This window comes from Tursiops truncatus, chromosome 20, assembly GCF_011762595.2.
Source record: "Tursiops truncatus isolate mTurTru1 chromosome 20, mTurTru1.mat.Y, whole genome shotgun sequence".
NCBI classification, from domain to species: Eukaryota; Metazoa; Chordata; class Mammalia; order Artiodactyla; family Delphinidae; genus Tursiops; species Tursiops truncatus.
In genome coordinates, this window is record NC_047053.1 from 7,467,593 (window position 1) to 7,488,065 (window position 20,473).

The 20,473-nt window shown below is 55.6% G+C and overlaps 1 protein-coding gene across 3 annotated transcripts in view; it reads right to left on the reverse strand.

Annotated features, from left to right (window-relative positions):
• Window positions 1-20,473, reverse strand: part of NTN1 (netrin 1) — a 187,046-nt gene that overhangs the window by 14,429 nt on the left and 152,144 nt on the right. For all 3 annotated transcript variants that reach the window (XM_073797460.1, XM_033847023.2, XM_033847022.2), the window contains one exon: window positions 2,667-2,741. In XM_073797460.1, coding sequence (XP_073653561.1) covers window positions 2,667-2,741 — 75 coding nt within the window. The remainder of the gene's footprint in view (window positions 1-2,666; window positions 2,742-20,473) is intronic.

The following is a 20,473-nucleotide window of genomic DNA, read 5'->3' on the forward strand; positions in this document are numbered from 1 at the left end:
GCCCAGCAGGATGCGAGGAAGATTCTCCACAAGGTCCGTGGACCCCGGTGGGAGACCTGGCCTCCGGCCTCAGAGCAAGGCCTGCGGCTGCTGCCGGGCTGAGCCCCCGATGCCCCCTGCCCAGCCCCTGTGGGTGCCACTCACTCCTTCCTCCACAAGCCTCTCCCTGCCTGCCCCCACCCTGCTGGGGTCTGCCAAGCCCTGCGCGGAAGGCCCTGTGATCCCCTTCCTGGCATCTCTTTGTCCTGTCTTCTGCCTGAACAGGCAGGCCTAGTTGCTGAGCTGGGGTGGGCTGCTCCCCAACTCTGAGGCAACCCCGAGAGCATCACGGACAGTGTTAGGGACCAGAACGCGCCTCCGAGAGCCTCTGGGGGATGGGCGGGGGCAATGGGCCGGGGGTCAGTGATGAGGACATCAAAGCTCCGGACCCTGTCGGCGCCCTGCGGGGGCACCCCGCTTCTCCCCTGCACCTGCTCTCCTCAAATCTCGCCCCGCAGCAGAAACGTGGACGCCTGGGCGGTGTGCTGGTAGCAGCGCGGGGCCAGGAGCTGGGGGGGAAGGTGGCGTGAAGCCGCCATGAAGTCTGGGAAGGTGGGCATGCCGGGCTGCTTCTCAGCCCTCTTGGTTTTGGGACACGTGGGGCCCTGGGGATAAACGTGATGGGGGAGGGGCGGCCAGGGAGGCCGGGCCTCTGCTGGGCAAGTCACCTCAGCCAGCTGGGCCAGGGGCCGTACCTAGGACACCAGCTTCCCTCGGATAATCCAGGATGGAGTCAGGCAGCAGAGGACAAGAGGAGGCCAGAGGCCGAGCCCCCTGCGCCACCGCCCTTGTTCCCTGGGGGGCCCATAGCGGGGGCAGGGCTCAGGGGGGCCCCTCTGGGAATATAACAAGAGGGGGCCAGGCCCCCTCCTGCAGAAAGAGGGACCTGCCTGCTGCTGGGGGTGGGTGGAGACAGGAGAGCTCGGAGGGGGCCGAAGTGTCCCCCACAACCTCAGGGGTAGGGGAGGCAGAATTCAACGGAGGAAAACAAGTCAGAGAGCGCAAAATGAGTCCCACGGAACCAGGAGGCAGACGGAGCCATTGGGTAACTGTAAACAAAGGTCCTACCTTCCCTTTCTTCACGGGAAGAGCAGAACGGGGGTAGGGGGAGCTGCAGGCAACACCTCACACGAGGTCTGCGCGACGCCCCTCCTCCCAGGCCCCTTCCCCAGCGTCTGCAGAGAGGATGCTTCAAGACCCAATTCAAACCACCCTCCCCCCAGGCGGCCCACCTGTTCCTTCCGCACCCCCCCCACCCCCACCCCAGCTCTGCGGGGGAAGGGAGCAGCGGTGGCAGAGTGACAGGCCCAGGGCTCTCCTGTCACCCTGGCTCTCTGGGCCTGGACAGCCTCGATGGGCCCCCAGCCCTAAGCCTGGGACACCGCACGACCCTTGGGTCCTCCCACCTTTGTCCCACCCGAGTCCCACCTCCCGTCCCTGGCAGACGCCGAGGGTCCCAGGCCAGGAGCATGGACCACACAAGCCTAATCCAATGCCACCTGGGGCCTCTGGGGGCTGCTGTCACCCTGGGTCAGAGACAACACTTCCTTTATCTTTACACCAGCTCGACGTTTGCTTTCAAAATCAAAGTTGGTTTTCCCGTGAAAGTCAGGAGTTTCTGCACCGCCTTGGGATGCAAGCACTTAAAAGAGGCTTTTTAGGAATTCATCGTGGACCCAGAGGGCTCCGGGACGGGATGCCCACGGCCTGGCCGCTTCGGAACTGACACGCCAAACCCACCGGCCGCTCCGACCCCATCCTGAGGGGAGTGCAGCTGGATCGCGATGTCTGGCCAGCCCAGGCCCCCAGCGGGCCGGACACTCTCAGGGCCCAGAAACCACAAAGCCAGATCCTCACCGCGCGGTGCAGGGCTGGCGACGCGGATTCAGAGAAGGGGTGCAGGGGTCCCCACCCCCAGTGCCAGGGTGGACGGCGCCCGGGGAGACGGGGGAACGGACTGGACACCCTCTTCCCAGGAAGGGAGCCTGAGGCCTCCGGTGACAGGGACTCTCTGCAGCCCCCCAGCTCCCGGCTGAAAAGGGCCCTCAGGGATCACGGGGCTGTGTTCACACGTCACAGTCACCAGCGAGCCGCCTTAAATGCAGATTCTCGACCCAGCTCCACCTGGTGGAGTCAACCCTCGGAAGGAGCGGGCTTCTGCAATCGGCATCTTAAACACACCACGGAAGCGCCCTCCCTTTCTCCAATGCCCGGAGGACCTCTCTTCGAGCTACAGAGCCTCAGGCTGAACGCCCATGAGTACGGACGAGGGCACCGAAGACCAGAGAGGTAAAGTGACTGGCCTACAGCCACACGGCCCCTCAGCGGCAGAGAGAAGCCTGGGAATCCCAGGCCTGTCAGGCCCCACTGGCCAGGATGCCTCCCTGCAGGGCCAGGGGGAGAACCCTGCCCACACGCCTATGACCCCTCACACCACCTGCCGCCAAGGGGGAAGAGCTGGGACGTTCCTGGGCGTGGGACCCATCCCACTCGGCTCCCGTCGGGTCCCAGGGACTCTGTGAGCAACACCCACGCAGGGCCACCTGCGCCCCAACCCCAGCCCCTCGCTGGTCACGTGGTGCCCTCCCCTCCCCCTCCCCCTCCCCAGACAAGGGGCTCTCACTCACCGTAGTCCTTCTTGCAGTATTTTTTCATGTTAATCTTCAGCTTCCCTTTGGAGGCCTTGCAGTACGAATCACAGTCTGCAGGGGAGGGGAGAGCACAGACAAAACCTAATTAGGCGGGCGAAGAATAGGCTGCCAGGCCGGGTGGGAGGCCACCTCCCTAAATACCCAGCGGCCTGTGATACCCAAGGGGCCAGGCCGCGCGGGCGGCCATTCAGGGCGTCCTGGCCTCGAGAGGCGCTGGGACAAAGGGCCCCCGCCTGACCACCCCCGCCGGCCCCCCGGCCTCCGTGAGGGACTCTGGGGGCTCCCGTATTGTGCCACCCAGGGCTTTGGAGCGCCACACAAATTCCCCCTGTTCTTAAGATGCACCCGGAGCCTGATTAAAGCCAATAGAGGCCTCATTGTCACCCCGCACCCCGGGTCTGTGTCAGGCGCTGGCTTCCGTGGCGAGCAGCCTCTGGTTGGGGTCAGGCCCCAACAAAAGAGGTCACAGAGGAAATTAGCAGCCCATGAAGCATTAGAAAACCCCTTTGGTGTCCACTCTACTGGAGTGTGCAAATAAAATGCCCCACGAAGAAGAGTTCAGTTCTAATGGGCCCTACTGCTGAGAGGCAGGGCCGCCGGGTCCGCGTCTGCCGGGTATCAGTTCGGGGACGTCCCAGTGCGAGCCGGGCAGGATGTGTGATGCCCTGGGGCCTGCCTCCCCTGGGGGTGGCCTCTGTCGGCCCAGCAGATGCAAACCTCCAACACCGGTCCCCCCAGGCCGCCTCCCTGCCAGCTCTTCCTTCTCTTCAGATAAGGTGATGCAATTGCTTTGCCGTATCTGCGTTCACACGTCAGCTTTTGGCATGACAGCCAGCCCACGACAGAGGCCCCACACATCACTGCAGCCCGCCCTGCACCACCACTCGACATGCTGGCTCCCACTGAATTCGCACAACCGTTCTTTGATCTGCGGGCATTATTCCCATTCTACAGACTAGGAAACGGAGGCCGCCTGCCCAGTGCACCCCAGACAGCTAGCAAGTGGCGAGGCTGGGCCTTGCACTCGAGTCTGAGATGCCAAGATCACTGTACTCGTGGTTATGCTACGCTGAGTCTCGGTAAACACCGATGGGTTCTCCCTCGATAAGCGCGAGGCGTTCAGCTCAGAGCTGGGGACGCACAACGCCTGGCATTCCAGCAACTCCCAGACTGCCGGCACGGAGAAGCGGCCAGGCCAGCCCCGGGGCTGCGGAGGGCCCAGCCTGTCCTAGGAGTAGTGACGGTGCAAACGGGCTGGGTGTGTGTCCTGGCAAGGGGACGGGAAACACACACACACACACACACACACACACACACACACACACACACACACACACACACACACACACACACACACACACACACACACACACACACACACACACACACACACACACACACACGTGACTGCTCCAGGAGCAGGGGCCAGCCCCCCATCCTGCAAAGGGGAAAACCAAGGCCAGGGTGGGGGTGAGGAGTGGTCAGTGTGGGAGTACAGGACAAGGCCAGGGCAGGGGGCCGCCTGTCCCCCCAAACCATCACTCAGATCTGCAGGGAATATTCAGAGATCACCCCAGAGTCAGCCTCTGGACCATGGGAGGCGGCTGCCTCCTTCAAGGTCCTAATTAAAGCTGAGACAGCTCCATCCTGTCGCCCTGGGAGCCGCAGGCCTGGCAGCCCTCTGCTGCCCCCCGAGCCAGCTTCCTGGGGCACCCCACTAGGAACCAGTCACCGGAAGTGGGGAAGAACAGCCCCCCGTCCTGCCCCCAGGGGTCAGAGTCCTTGGACCTCTCCCCCCCACACCCGGATGCCCTGTCTGGAGGCAATGGAGTCCTCAGTACCAGCCCCTCCTGCCAGCTGGTGGCTTACTGGAGTCAGGACCTCGTGGAAGGCAGGGGCTGGGGCATCCAGGGAGAGCGGCCTGTATTCCACTGGGGCCAAGCCCGGGGGGTCGACACATGAGGTGACAGTGAGTGGAGTGGCCCAAACCCACAGGCAGGGGCACCGCCCCCCGCTCCCCTGCCCCGCATGCCACTGCACACTTCACTGCTGGGAACGGCCGCTCTCGGCCACATCTCTGCCAACCCAGGGGCAGATGGCGCTCACGGCAAAGCCACTACGGGGGCTGAACGCAGGCCGTACCTAAGGCCTGGCGTCCCCCAGCAAGCTGGCGGGGATCCCTGCCTGCTGTCTTCCACTCGGGACAGAACTAGAATGCCAGTGGTGCCGGTGACGTCACTGCAGGGACGGCCTTGAACTCACTCTCATCGCTTTCTCATTATTTTTCCTTTTGGCCCTCGTCAGTACTTGCATTCCGGTCAATCACCTGCCCTGTCTCCTCTGTAGTGTGGAGACTCAGCCCTGGAGAGAGCCTCCAGGCAGCCCTGTAAGCAAGGCACCGTGATTCCCATCCTCAGACAGGACAGCAGAGCTGACAAAGGTGCCAGGGTGCCAGGCCCAAGTGCACTGTGGGCTGGAGGGGAGACGGCCCCTGGGAGGACCAGGCCCTGCACCTCCAGCCCTCCCTTCCCTCTCCATCACTCCGTCCTATTCAGAGCCAAGTATCCACCTGGGCCAGAAACCATCCTCGAATGCGTGGCATCCGTCACTGCCCGGTTAGATCCAGCTCCAGACCCCATGTGACAATCACAGTTGCCCCCATGAATACCAAGTCTGCCCCTCAATAACGAGAGCCACTCACAGGGCACTAGAGAGGCACGTGGCACCGCTCTCACTCCTGCCTGTGCTCCTGACGGCCTGGCTCCCAACCCAGGCTTCTGGAATGACCCAGAAGCATTCTGATTTCACTGGTTTAGGGGGCAGCCTGCGTGTCCAGATGTTTAAAGCTCCCCAGCTGAGTCTAATGTGCAACCAGGCTCAGAACCACTGTCTGAGCCAACTGTAGTCGTAGGAGGTGGAGACAGTCTCTGCACCCAAGACTCGTATGGAGGACCCCGGCTGGCAGAGGAAAGGCTCAGAGGGGTGACTGCTGACTCAAACTGGGGTCACAGGGCAACCTCCAGCCGCTCGTCCTTGCGGGAAATGGTACCAGCCTCGACATGTACACATCTACAGCTGTATTCAGTTTGTTGTTTATTTTTTATGTGGGTCTTACGTCTTTCCTTTCTGTCAGCCAGCAATTCTCATCAGGTCAGTGTGCTTGTTGTAAACTGTCCCCTCTCCCTTCCAATTTGCTGATTCTGATTTAGCTGTGAGCTAGGAAAACAGAAAGACTAAGGTTATTCGAACTGTAGGTAAAGCATGGGTCAACAGGCCTGGAATGAGAGACTGAACTGCTCCTTCAGAGCACGGACACCATGGCAGCTCTCTGGCTGCGTGCTGACTCTTTGGGTGTATTCCAGAGAACTGAGGTCACTGGACAAGAGGTCCCTGGATAAGGAAAGTGTTCCTGAATTTTCATCTGTCATCAAACACACACACAGCTACGGAGGCTGCCTCCAGATGGACCAAACGCAGCTTTAAAATGCATCTCTGACTCCTTCAGAATGGCATCTACTTGCAGCTACCCACGTTTCCTCTCCTTGTTTTGTTCCAAAATAGCTATACAGACAATGAAAAAAAAAAAAAAAAGAAAATTCACACTAATGCCAAAAACTAAACTGACAGATGACCCAACGCTGGAATCTGGGAGCAAATCTCTATTAATTAAAGGCAGATGGTGGTAGAACAAGCAAAACCTGTCCAGGTCTTACCTTAGGACAGAGCTCTTTGTCTGATGAACAGAAAAATCCTGGGAAAAAAAAAGGGAAGATGACAGGGAGACAACAACCGGAGAAAGAATGGGCAGGAAGTGGGTGGGGGCCCCAGGGTGGAGCCAGATCCGGAGAAGGGAGGCTTAAGGAAGGGGATGGACGGACGGGAAGGACTGTGTTTGCAGTGGGTACATGAACTCACGTTTTTATCTAAATGACTGATGCAGAGAACAAGGAAGTCAGGCAGTGGAGACAGAAGGACACCACCTCCACAGAGCAGAAGCGGATTGAGGAGAAAGGCTGGGAGGGATTAGGAACTGCAGAGGGAGCGCGATGCATTCCCTTGCCATCCAGCTTGGGGCTGGAGTGGGAATCCAGCTGTCACACTAGGCCAGGGATCTGCAAATCTTTTTGCAAAGTCCCAAACAGTAAATATTTCAGGCTTTGCAGGCCATACGGTCTCTGTCTCAACTATTCAAACTGTCGCCGTAGCTCAAAAACAGCCGTAGACGATATGAAACTGAATGGGTGCGTCAGGCTCAAAAAAAATTCTAAAAAGACACAGCCTCTATGAAGTAGGAGAGAAAAAGCCGTATGGGAAAACGAGGCCGAGCTGAAAAGGCCACGTGATGATACAAAAAGGGTGACACACGAAAGAAAGAAGAGCTGGAAAAACCTAAATCTAAAAGCCTAGGAGCACAATTAAAATCGACTTTGGAAGCAGTCAAGAGAAATAATACTGTAAAAAACAGATTCCAAAACATGGAGAGTAAACTGGAGAGATCCTCACAAAATTTAGAGGAAAAGGATAAAGACGTGGAAACTGTGAAAAAGAAAATGATAGGGATAGAAGAGGGAAAGTGGAGAGATGGCATATAATTGGGAGAAAACTGCAGCAGAGACCAAAGATAGGATCCCTCAGCTGAAGGCCAACCTATGTAGGAAGGAAAGGATGAGCTGAATTTTTGGAAAAAATCAAGGATAAAAGACCAACACACCCACGTACATCTTTGCAAAACATATGAAATACCAGGATGAGGAAAAAATCGATTCAGATTTAAAATCAACAAGCAGCTGGCCAGATGACAATGGAGCAGTGTCTATAGGTTGTGAGGAGAGAAAACTTTGAGATCCAAGATTTTTATACCTAGCTAGACTGTCTTCTATGTATGAAGGTCACAGTAAACCAAAGACATTCTCTAGTGTGCAAGCTTTCAACCACGTATCCTTTTTGAGAGGAACACTGGAGAATGTTTTCCAATCAACTATGAAATGGATCAAAAATAAGAATGTAAAAGGGGAAAGTCATGGAATGAACACACTGGTGATGAGCACGGAAACCAGCGGACATAGAGGTTTCCAATTTGGTTCTAAGAGTGAAGGCAAAGATCAAAATAATTTTAAAATGTTTGAAAGGGAGCATCAGACAATGTATAGGTATGTATAAATAAGTATACAAATTTAACCTGCAACTTTAAATGATATTAAAAAAAACTGAGAACGAGGCGGGGAATGCAACTTTTGTCTTAAGTAAGCAGAACACAAAAGATGCCATTTGATGCTTGACTCTGATAAATAAGAGCTATTAGATCCAACAGTGCTTTTGAAAAACCCAAAGATAACCACAAAACACCAGAGAAGAGAAGAAACAGGGTAGAGGCAACTGGGATAAATTCAAATCACAGAAGAGCCACGATCTCAAAGCAAAACAATGAATGTAAATGGATTCAACACCTCTACTGAAAAACTGATTGTAAAATATTAGACTGTTTAAGAGAGACAACGAAATAAAGCAAGTTTTTAAAAGCTTACAACTTTTAAAGAAGTTTTAAGTTTGTCACTAGGTGACAAAGAAGTTCAAAAGTAATAAAAAAAAATTTGTGTGGAATAACGTTTTATTGAAACACATTATGCAAAAAACTGTGAGAAAGACAAAAAGGAACAGACAGAAACACATAACCAGTAAAAGAATGCTAAATTAATTCCAAGGAGTTAAAATTACACAGGCCACATTTCCTGACCACAGTGTAATAAATATTATTATTAAACAAAAGGGAATGAAAATAAATGAAGTGCATTCAATTCTAGAATTTAGAAAATAAGGAAAATAAAACCCAAAGAAAGCAGGAAGAAAGAATTAATAACAGGAGTAGAAATTAATAAAGTGGGATACTGAAAAAAACTCAAAAGTTATAAATACATCCAAGAATTGATTCTCAGTAAAGCCCCCAAACCAACACACACACACACACACGCACACGCACACACACAGACAAAACACTGTCATGTCTAACTATGAATGAAAGAGAGAAAACAGACCCATTAGGAACTAATGAGAAAGGGGTGTAACCACAATCTAAAGAAGATTTTATAAATTACAAGGCTATTGTATACAGCTTTAGACTGAAATCTTGGACATCTGAATGAAATGCATTCCTTCTGAGGGAAACATAAGGGACCAAAGTGAACTAAAGAGATATCAAATCTGAACAGATAAAGAATCTTAAGCATCTCTGGATCCAGATGGTTTCGGAGGCTGGCTCCATGTAAACACTGAAAGGATGTTTCACGCTATTTGATCTGGTTAGAAAACAGAAAAAGAAGGAACACTAATAGGATGGACCACATAAAAGTACCTAAAATCGATCATTCTTCAACTTTAAAAGAAAAAAGCAGTTTCATACGGTCTGATCTTAAACAAGTGCTGGCATGAGCTTAGACACACACACACACCCTGTGGACCAGTTGGTCAGCCTCACTGACTAATCGGATCCGATATTTTATGCCCCAAAGGTCCCCATCCTCCCTGGACCCAGGGCCCCCGCAGAGGAGGAAGGGGTGAGCGGGAAGCTGGCCCTGCTCTCTCAGGAGACCCTGTGGGGCTAGAATTGAAGGTCTGCTGGGGCCCCTGCACCAGGCTCACCCTCCAGCTCACCCTCCTCCCCAACGAGAGGGGAGCTGCCAGGGACGGACGCTGGCACTGCCTGGCTGCCCACCTGGACGCACTCTGTCCCGGGGAGAGTGCAGAGACCCGAGGCCGCCATCTGCGACTCGCAGCAGGCCCATCCTGGCTGGCTGGCATCCTGGCTCCTCCTGGGAGCAGCCAGCCCTCCCTTTATTCCCCCCACCTGCTCCCCTGACCAACCCGAAGCCAAGAGCCGACCCCCCCGCAGGCCTGATCCCAGCGGCCAAGCCCCTCCCTCCTCTTCCTCCACCTTGGGTAGCTTGCCCTCTGCTCTGCCTCCTGTGCCCCAGGTGCCAAAAGTCCTGCTGGGCGGGCCTGCTCGGCCGATCGAGGCTCGGCTCCGAGCATATGGCAGGCGGGGCCCAGCGTCCCCTGGTCGGAGCCAGGGGCGCTGCATCTGGTGCCTCCCCTGGAGCAGGGCGGGGAGCTGGCCAGGGTCTCACTCCCGGCGGCACCCCAGCCTCTCTGCTTCTGGGCTGTCGGCTCGGGAAGGTGGGGCAGTGGGAATAAAGAACGAGGGACATCCAGCCACGGAGGTCCTTCTCAGGGCAGAGACCTGGAGGCTGGGGGAGTTTCCGGTTCCACTGGCTGGGCACAGGGTAGGGGCTCCTGGAACCCCTCACCCCAACCCTGCCGGGTGAAGAGCTCAAGGGGGTGGCGCCAGGAAGGACACCCAGTCGGCTCTGTCCACTTCGGCTGGGCCACCCTGCCCACCAGCAGGTGACAGATGACAGGTGAGGCCACTCTGCCCAGAGCGTCCTGGCTTTCCCTGACCCAGATCCACAAAGCCACTTGGAACTCCTCAGGCCAGAGGCCAGCTTTCCATGTGTGTCACTTTCACACAAGGTGGGTCTCCGTGGGTTTCATGATGGGCATGTTAAAGATCGAGGAGGCACGCCCCACTAAGCCAACCCCCACCTCCTGGTCCTAGGCTGTAGGTGACGGACCCACTCCCCCTGCTGAGACACCTTCTTCGAACCCCCATCATAAGCACTTTGCCCAGGAGAGAGCCGGGGTCCACAGGCAGCTCCCAAGTGCCCACGCGTCTCTCCAGGCCTGTGCTGGTCTCACCCACCCCATCACCTCCCAGCCCTCCTTGCCTCCACGGCATGACGTCCATTCAGCTCTGGGCTCTGGGGCAGAAAGGCCAAGGTCACCCCAAATGAGGCAGCCCCAAGCAAGGACGGGCACGAGGTACCTTGTAAAACTTTTGGGAGCAAAGCCAAAAGTGTTTGCAACATAGAGAGCAAAGGGTGGGTGTCTTTAATATATAAAGAACTCTTCTGAATCAATAAGACAAACACCCTAACATTCAAAGAAGACAAACAGGCAATTCACGAAAGAGGGAAGAAGGCGGACACGGAGATGTAACAATGCTCAACCTCAAATAAGCAAAGAAACGCAACTTCAATCAACAGGAGGGACTTCCCCGGTGGTCCAGTGGCTAAGAGCAGCGGATCAGGTTCAATCCCTGGTCAGGGAACTAGATCCCACATGCCGCAAATAAGAGTTTGCATGCCGCAACTAAAGATCCCACGTGCTGCAACTAAGACCCAGTGCAGCCAAATAAATAATTTTTTAAAAAAATCAACAGGGGTCTTCCCTAGTGGCGCAGTGGTTAAGAACATGCCTGCCAACGCAGGGGACACGGGTTCGATCCCTGCTCCAGGAAGATCCTACATGCGGAGCAACTAAGCCCGTGCACGACAACTACTGAGCCTGCACTCTAGAGCCCGCGCGCCTCAACTACCGAAGCCACCGTGCCTAGAGCCTGTGCTCTGCAACAAGAGAAGCCACCGCAGTGAGAAGCCCACACACTGCAACCAAGAATAGCCTCCGCTCGCGCAACTAGAGAAAGCCCGTGCACAGCAACGAAGACCCAACGCAGCCAAAAATAAAAATAAATAAGTAAACTTATTTTAAAAAATCAACAGGAATGTAGGGTTTTTGCCTGGGGAAGTGTCAAAGCACACACACACACTCAGACAATGCAGTTGGGGTGCAAATCAATGCCAACTTTCCTGAGTGCAACTGGCTTCGAAGGTCAAAACCCTGGAGAACACACACCCTTGCTGGAGCACCCCGACTTCTAGGAATTTATCACCCCTTCATCCACTTAGGGTTTGCTGTAAGATTTCCACGTGGCTGGCTCTGGGAGGTGTGGGTGGACCCTGGGGCTCACGGAACAGATAGGGTGGCTTTATAGCAGGAGGGGACACGTCAATGGTACAAGTGTAACCACACTCACCAAAGAGTGACACTCACAAAATGAAGACACAGGCCAGCATGCGCTGGTAGAGGATGGGGATGGGGGTGCAGGTGGGGACCTCTTAGATGTGAAGGCCAGTCTGAGGAGGAAGCTCTGGGAAGCGGCCGGGGCAGGAACAAGCCGGGCAGGTGTGAGGAACCAACAGAAGAGGGGCCTGGAGCTGGCAGAGGGGAGGGGCGGCCAGAGATGAGGCTGCATGGTTCATGGGGGCCCCTGGGTTCTTCTCAACCATGGCAGGGGTTTGAATTTTATTCTCGAAGAATATACTGTGCACCGAAATGTGGGGTGGAGGAAGTGTGGCTGGTTTTTATACTCTTGCTTTGTCTTGTCTGTATATTTAATTTTACTATAATGCGTATACCATTTTTGTATTAAAAGGAGAAAAACAGGGACTCCCTGGCAGTCCAGTGGTTGAGACTCCACGCTTCCACGGCAGGGGGCGCTGGTTCGATCCCTGGTCGGGGAACTAAGATCCCGCGTGCCTCATGGCACAGCCAAAAAAAAAAAAAGGAGAAAAACACTAAAAATATTCTGAGGCAAGTCTCTTCTTCAGTGAGGATGGGGACTGAATGGGGGGGCTGCCAATAATGAGACGACGTTCCTATTCAGTGAGGTGACATTTGCATTCCTAATCCATGGGGCTTCTGCTCCTAGGAAGGGCTACATCTTCCTAGGAGATGGTGTGTGTGTGTGTGTGTGTGCGCGCGTGTGTGCGTGTGTGTGTGTGTGTGTGTGTGTGTCTGTTTCTTTACATCCTCTCCCAATTCCACAAACATTAATACCAAGGGACAAAGGAAGAGTGAGTGGTCAGCGAACTGTGTGTGTGGTGACGTGGCTAGGAGACAGGGTGCTGCTCTCTCGAGGGTCCGGGAAAGCTCCCTGAGGAGGTAACACAGCGCTGAGGCCTAAACAGTGCAAGGGAGGCAGGGCAAGAAGATCTGCGGGAAGAGGGTTCCCGGCAGGAAGAACGGCCCGTGCAAAGGCCCTGAGGCAGGATCGAGCCTGGCAGAGTCCAGGGCTGAATGCAGGCCAGGGAGCCTCGCACAGAGTTGAGGTTGGGGAGGAGCAGAAACAAAAACGCACACCAGCCAGATGGGCAGGATAAGGTTTGGAGTCTGTTTCAATGTAATGCAAAGCCACCCGAGGGTTCTAGCCAGGCCTGGGTCACCCCCAGAGAAGCTCTGTCCTTTCTTTCTGCTCCTCCCCAGTACGGCCACCTTCACTCAGAGCTTCCCACGCGGCTCGCCTTGCCGTGCCAGCCGGGGCGGAGGCAAGTTCCTGCAGGACGGCATGCTGTCGCAGCCCACCAAGGGCCCCCTCTCCCACCCCCTTTCTCCTGAAGAGCCCCCGCTGTGGTAGCTCCACCACCATCAGGCCTGGGTCTGACAGATCTGCTGAGGCCACCCCAGTATCCATCTTTCTTCTTCCCCAAGTAGCAAACCCCAGTGTTTCCTACTTCAAATCTTCTTCCAACACTCCCCTGCAGCTCACACGGCCACGTCCCTCACTTCTCGCCCCAAGGGTGTGAGCCGAAGTCGCCTGCGAAGGGCTCCAGGGAAAGCAGCTGTGTCCTGTAAAAAGGGATCCCACCACCCGCGCTCTGATCTGCGGCCCTTAACCATTCCAAGCCTCAGTTTCCCCATCAGTAACATGGGGCAGTGATGCCGATAATAACTGTCCTGCCCCTTCATAGGGGTCAGGAGGAAATAACCTTGGTGCGGGGAGACAGGTGAGGGATGCTGGGGGTGGTCTCTCGAGATGACCTTTCAGCTGGAACCTGAAGGATAAGAAGGGGCTGCCAACAGGGTATGCCAGGCTCCAGGCGGCCTGAGAGGCCCCGGCTCAGTGACCGCAAAGAGGGGGTGAATGACGGCGGAGCAGTGGGAAAGTGGGGGCCTCGTGAGGAGAGGAGGAGAGCTCAGACCTGAGGCGGAGTGACCCGGCTCTGGTCCTCGGCAGAATCTATACAGCTGACCGAGATACGGGCGGCGGAGCCCTGTCTCCCAACAGGAGCACGTCTGCCTCCAAGACCCCTTCTTGGGCTGTACCATGGACCCAGAGCTGGGCAGAGGGAGAAGGCGCCTGGATGCAGAGGGTATCGGGGCCCAAAGCTAGGACCTTGTTTTTGCCCGAGGCCCACAGTCTGGGGACATGTACTCCATTCTCTGTAACGTCTTCTCCTCCACGTGAGTGCAAGTGGGTAAACCCTATTACGCGCAGAGGATCTGGAGAGAACGAGACTTAACCCCACAGATGCTGGAGAAGCCAGAGGCTCCGCAGGGGGCCACTCACAGGTTCAGCCACCACGCCTTGGCCGTGGGCGCCGGTCCCCTCGGCAAACTTCCTTGGACCCCACTCCTGGGTCATCTCCCTGTGTGGCCTTCCTCTAGGCCCCCAAGCACAGCGGGGCACCCTCTACCCTCTCAGAACCCAGGCCATGGTCCAGAGTTATCCGTCTGCACCCAGTAGGGAATCGGACCTGGGTCCCAGCACCTGGCGCAGGATGGGTCACCACTGAACACCCGAGGAACACGCTGGAACGTAAACTCTGGGTTCCCCCGTGGCCAAAAACATAGTGTAAAACAAGCCCTGTGAGATACCAAGACCGCTCAGACAAACCTACAGATCAGGCTGCCCAAGCCAAAGACACAGCCTCCCTCACCATTATTCTGGTGACACCGTGAGAAAGCCTGGGTAAAGCGCTCAGGCATCTTCTCAATCTGCTAAGCTCTCTGGCAAGAACGAGGGCGTGATTTGGGCTGCAGAGGGTTTGAGTGGCACCAGAAATCAGGGTGCCTCCGTGGGGACTCGCAGCTGACACCTGGAAGCAGCACCCCGACCTCTCGACGTGCGGGCTTTTCTCAATGTCTTTGCCTGCTTGCGTTGAGCTGTGGAGTGTCCGTGGGACAGACTGCCTCCCCCTGGACGCTGGGATACAATCTGGTACACTGGTGGGAATGGCCTATCTCAAAACATGGAGGGGAACACGGATGGGCTTCAGGGCTGTGGGACGGGGGAGCAGTTGGCAGGTAGGCTACAGGAGGAACTCAAAACACTGGCTTCTCGACTCTTAAGCTGTGTGTCCTTGGGCTTATGACTGCACGTCTCTGAACCTCAGATTCCTCATTTAGTAAATGGGGAAGGAACGTGTAATCCTTCGACGTTCTAGTGAGATGAAGCCTGACAAACTAAAAAATGTCAGCTGTCATTATTTTTTCTATAATTCAGGAGCCATGACAAGAAAACCAATCTCACTATACTCCTGGCATACTGATTTTTTAAAAAAATTGTTTTTTAATTTCTCACTCAATGTATTACATGTACCAACTGACGGCTGGCTGTTCCCAAAAGCAAACTCATCTTTATGGGATCTGGTTTCCTTCCTAGCACCTTGTCACAGGGCAGTTTTACATTTTTTCAGCATTGTTTGTTTATTGTCTGCTTCCCTCCCTGACGACAAGGGCCATTGCCCTGTCCACTGCTCTCCCCAGGGCCCAGGACACTTAAAAGCTCTCAATACATATTTGTCGAATAAAAGGGGGACAAAGCTGCCCCCACCGTGTGGCAAAGTGACCCGAGGCCCCGACAATTCCCGCACCCCTCCTCCAGTCCAAGGGTGGAAGACCCCAGGCCCAGAGGAGCAAATCTGTGTAAACAGCGGGAAAGCAAAGGCCTGAAGCAGGATTCAGAAGGGTGGAAAAGGAGTTTTGGAAAATGCTGCGAAACACAGAAAGCCGCAGCTTGGCGAGAACGGCTCCTCGCCTGGGGAGGACAGCGGGAGCCGGCAAACCTTCCCTCTCCAGGGATGTGTGCAGGGCTTTGGTGTTTTGTTTGGACTTTAATAACAGAGATTCGAAATCTGCTTCCTTATTATGAAAATGCATTCGCAGACTGAACACCCCGGGCCTGGGATTCTGAGGGCAGCCCTTGCTGGAGAAGCCAGAGATGCTGAGCTGAGTGGGGAGGGCCCTGTAGGAAGGAGCAGCCTCGTCCCAGGCCACTGCCTTGGAAGCCGCTCCTCTTTCTGTCCTGCCTGGAGCACCGGGACCCCCAAAGGGCATGGGCTGTGGAGCGGGGCGTGGAACAGGCAGGCTGGGCTGGGCGTTCATGAGGGGGACCCGCAAGCCGGGCTTTTTCCCCTCCCGCAGCCGGGGAAAGCGGTCGACCCACCCAAGCTCCCTTCCTGCCGGCCAGGGCTGCCTGCAGCCTGTTTGGGGGTGGGGTGGCCGGGCTGGGGAGGTCGGGGGGCTGCACCGGCCACGTGAGGACAGCAGCTTCTCTTCCCCACTTGGAACAAGACGGTGCCAGGAGTCCCCAGCACGCTCTTTCTTCTTGCTGAACAAGATGGATTGGAAAACAAATTGGCTCAAATAAAGCATGTAATTAGATTAAAGCCTCTTGCCCAGAGCCTTGGGGACTGCAAAAGCCCTCCCGACTGGGGGCGGGAGACCTCGGCTGGCTCAACCAGTGCCTGGCCATCCAGAATCTTCTCTTGACCCTCAGCTGCCCATCCTCAGTCCTTCCCAGCTGGGGTGAACTACGCCGAGGGAATTCATTCTGCCCTGGAGATGGTCCCAGGCCCTGCTCTGCCACCAGCTCCACAGGCCTTGGGGTCCCCCTCTCCCCTGTGTGCAGATCCCGCCTCAGCCTCAGAGGGCGGGTGTGTCCAATCCATGAGCTCCCACCAGACCTCAGCATGAACAGCTGCGACGGTGATGTATACACCTGGGCAGCTCCAGCCAAAGCACTTTCCACCCACAACCCCATGTGCGCTGCACAATGACCGGTAAGGAGGCCGGGTAGGTAGCATTAGGACCGCCATTTCCATCACACACATGAGAAAACAGGACCACAATGTTCAGTGTCCCAAGTCATGGCCACTGGGGACGCTTTCCCTATCACCACTGGTCCCACTTCTTAGCCTCTCTGTTCCTCAGCCGTCTGATGTGAGAACTGAAGAGGCAAGTCCAGTATCCTCTTTACTTTACGGACATCTATGCTGAGTGTGGAAATGCTTCCAGACGGCAAAACCCTACCTACCTGGAGGTCCCTTGTCTGTTTCTTTCAGTTCTCTGGGATACAGGTGAGAAGCAGGAAGGAAGAGGTTAGAAGCAGCCAAGTATCTATCACATCCCTTTAGCTCTTCATTCACAGCTTAATTATCTTTCATTTATAAACACTGATAAGAAATGTCATTCTCACCATTCCCAGAACATAGTACACTGGGACCTGTATTTAGGTGGGGGGACCTTCTGGTGAGCTACCCATTGGCAGGAAGAAGGAATGGCTAGCAAAGAGCAAGGAAGAGGCAGAAAACTATGAAACTGTGAAAAGCAGATGTAGAATACCTATAAGGACCATTTTGAAGAGAGGCCAACAGTCCTAAAACGGCTGCAAAAGCTTGTTTACAGTATAATCCCTGTTTTGCAATGGCTGCATTATCCTGAGGAGCTGAATCACGCTCAACGTGCGTTACTTAATATGGCAGGAAAGCTGGCAATACACTCGGGAAAGATCTCCATCCAAAACGGTTAAAAGTCACGGAGCATTACAACAAACTATGGCATCTGAAAACCGTATTTATGGGGGCCACTCATTCCACAAAAATGCAAGGACCACTGCAGATACGGAGACCCTCCCTGTCAAGTCCAGACTCCCCACCCTCTCAAGTGGAGAACCAAGGTACCACGTTTGCTTTGGGGAAGGAAAGAATTCTGGATATACTTCGGGTCAGCATAGAGCCCGTGTCCCCCAGGGAAGGGGCTGGAGTCTTCACGTTCCAGGCAGAGGCACGGCTGTCCTCCCCAAGAGCCACTGCAGGGCCTAGAGGATGACGGTCACCAAAAGGCCCGTGGACTTCACCCCTGCCCTGCCCTCCCCACCCGGACATGTCTAGGTTTTAACAAGACAGCCAAGGTCATCTTTTATACCAGGCTTCTGTTTCTTACTCATCTCTTCTGTCTCCAGGAGCCTCCCAGACACAAGGTTCCCAGCTGGAGCTCCCCATCTGTCTCACCATTTTACAGGGCACCCTCTGAGACTGTACTGCCCGAACTCGCACCTACCGTCCACAGACCAAAGGGTACCGGAGCCACAGAAGGGTGTGTCTCAGGGGCTCGAGCCAGGCAGTGCCTCCCACACATCCCCCCAGGGCTGCCCTGACCCACCCCTGGGAAGTTCACACCGGGAGAAGCTTCCCGCACAATTCTGGTGGTCAACGGACTAACCAGCTCTCACCTGCAGGCGAGGCCATGCCTGTGGGAGGCACCCCTCAGCTGTGTTCCCGGCCCCCGCAAGCACCAGCTCCTGGTAGAAGCTGGGAAACGGCTACCTGGGCCCTGGGACAAGTTAACTCAGAACCTTCTAATCTCATGTGCCTGCACCCTTGGACGTCAGGCTTTACCATGGCCCTGAGGTCCCAACCACCCCCCTCCTTCTCTCCCCGCTACAATGTGCACGTTGAAACCCCGAGCCACGTAACAAGTTCCAACATCTTTTGTCAAAGACCCACACGCTTGCAGGAGGTGAAGCCTGTAAAGCCCGGTGGAGAGCACAGGTAGAGGTTTCTGCTGGGTGGCAGATGCGCTGCCCCGCTGGATGAGGGATGTCTGACTGGGACAGATGGGGGCAGGGTCCCCATCGCTATGAGGGAAAGACATGGAAACCACACGGTCATCAGAGCCAGAGGCATACAGCCCCGGGCCATTTTCCAAGATGCAAGCTCTGCCGGGTGAGACGGACCTTCCAGAGGTTGTGCTTGAGGACCCCACACTTCCAGCTACGTCACCGGTTCTCCTTATCTGCTCTCAGGGCCATTAGGAAACAGCAGCCCATCCGGAGGGCTGACGAGCCGCCTGGGACTTGAGGCTCTGCATGGGTACGGAACAGACCCAGCAGGCTCTTAGCAAAGCCTGACACTGGGGGGCCTGGAGACAGCCACGGGGGTATCTGCTGACACACGCACACCTGGCTCCGCTCTAACAGGTAACCGTCTGACTTAGAATCATCTATGCGGGCATCTTCCTCACCTAGTAAACCGTGGTCTCTTGAACTCAGGACTCCACGTTCTATCGTCTCTGGAACCCCAGCGCCCAAACCAGGCCCTCAGTCAATGTGCATCTGATGAATGAATGAAAATGCATCAACGGACAAGTGCGCAAATCCTCACGTCGGAATTCCCAAGGAACGCTAGGAGCTGGGGGTGGGGTGGGAGACTCAAAACCGCTCCCAAGCCTGGCTGAACAAGAAATCCCCGTTTTCAGGCTGTAGCCCGGATGAGGCCAAGGGAAGGATTTATTGAGCACGGGATCAGTATTTCATAAACCCTTCCAAACTGCAGAAAAGGCTGCACCTGCCTCCGTCAGTCTGCGGCAGCTAATCCGCTGTAACAGCTCTGTGCCCTCCTTTCTGTCTCCCGCCCGGAGGGCAGGGTTAGCCTGTGTATTCGCCTTTAATAAGCTGAAGCCACTGGGGCGCTGCATTCACTGCTCTCTGCTCCCACAGGGCCGGCCCCACAGGGTCTCCTTGTCGGCTCTCCGAGTGAACAGGGGATTTTGTGTTCGGCAGGGGAAACAAAGCTGTCCCAACGGGGATCCAGTTGGCTATGGACACGCTTCTCCAGCAAGAGCCAGCAGTGGTCACAGCCTGGCGCTGCCGTCGGCGCTGAAGGGTGATTCAGTGGCACGGGGGAAGGAGGCGAAGCTGGGCTTCCTGGGAAAGTCATGAAAGAGAGGGAAGCTGGTGGCCCTGCAGTGTCCACCCCACTGGCTGGTTGGCCGGTGAGCCCAGTGCCGACGAGGTCACGCCTCTGCTGAGTTCCCTGGGTGGGCTACAACCCACCCTGGGCAGCTGTCGGGCAGGATGGCCACCCCCCGGCCAAGACTGCGCTAAACGGCTTCCTAGATAGAGAAAAGGCCCTCAAAGCTCACCATCACTTTCTGATGCCAGTTAACTGTGGCACCGTGATGACAGGTGGCCACAGACACCCCGAAGTCAGCAGAGTGAACAAAAGCTCTATGGCAAAGACTGTATATAGTTTCCAAACCCCATTTTAGTTTCCTCCCGGGCTTCAAGACTACATTACTCAGCCCCCCTTGTGTGAGGTGTGGCCAAGTGACCGAGTCCGGCCACGGGACGTGGGTAGAAGCGATGCAGACGCTTTCAGTCCCGCCCGGAAAAGGGCTCCCACAGGCACTCTCTTTCCAAACCAGTGACTCCAAGGCCCCAGGGGATGGCGGAGCCACATGACTGAAGGAGCCCAGGCCCCTGCTCACTGCCTGGAAGGGAGCCACCCAGCCAGGAACACCTGCGATGCTTCTTACAGCACGAAGCCTGCCCTGACCAACACAGCATTGGTGAGAAGTAAAGAGAGTTTGACTTAGGACAGCAGCAGCGGTGTGTACAGGGCAGAGGAGAGAGATAACAGGAGAGATCACAATACTGTCTTTACTGAGTGACTGGCGTGGCGTCAGAGGGAGGACATGGGCCCCAGAGAAAAACCACCAGGCCTTTCCACAGCACAGGGCTGTTGGGGAGTGAACAGAAATCCACAGGGGGTTCCCAAATCCCAGTAAAACTTGCCTTCCCCCCAAGTAACTTACAGTACAGCAGACGTGGTGGGTGCCTGGCCCAAAGCCCCTTTCCTGGACCAGTACAGCCACCTAGAGCTGCTGTGGGAGGTGGCGGCCACCAGCTCACACTTGCACTTCCTCTGAAGGCCTGCCCCTGGCTCATGGAAACTGCTCTGCTTGGAAACGTCCACACGCCCCATCCCAGCGAGCAGTCCACAGCCAATGGCCAGCTACGTGGGCAGGCACCCAGCCCTTCTGCTTGTAAG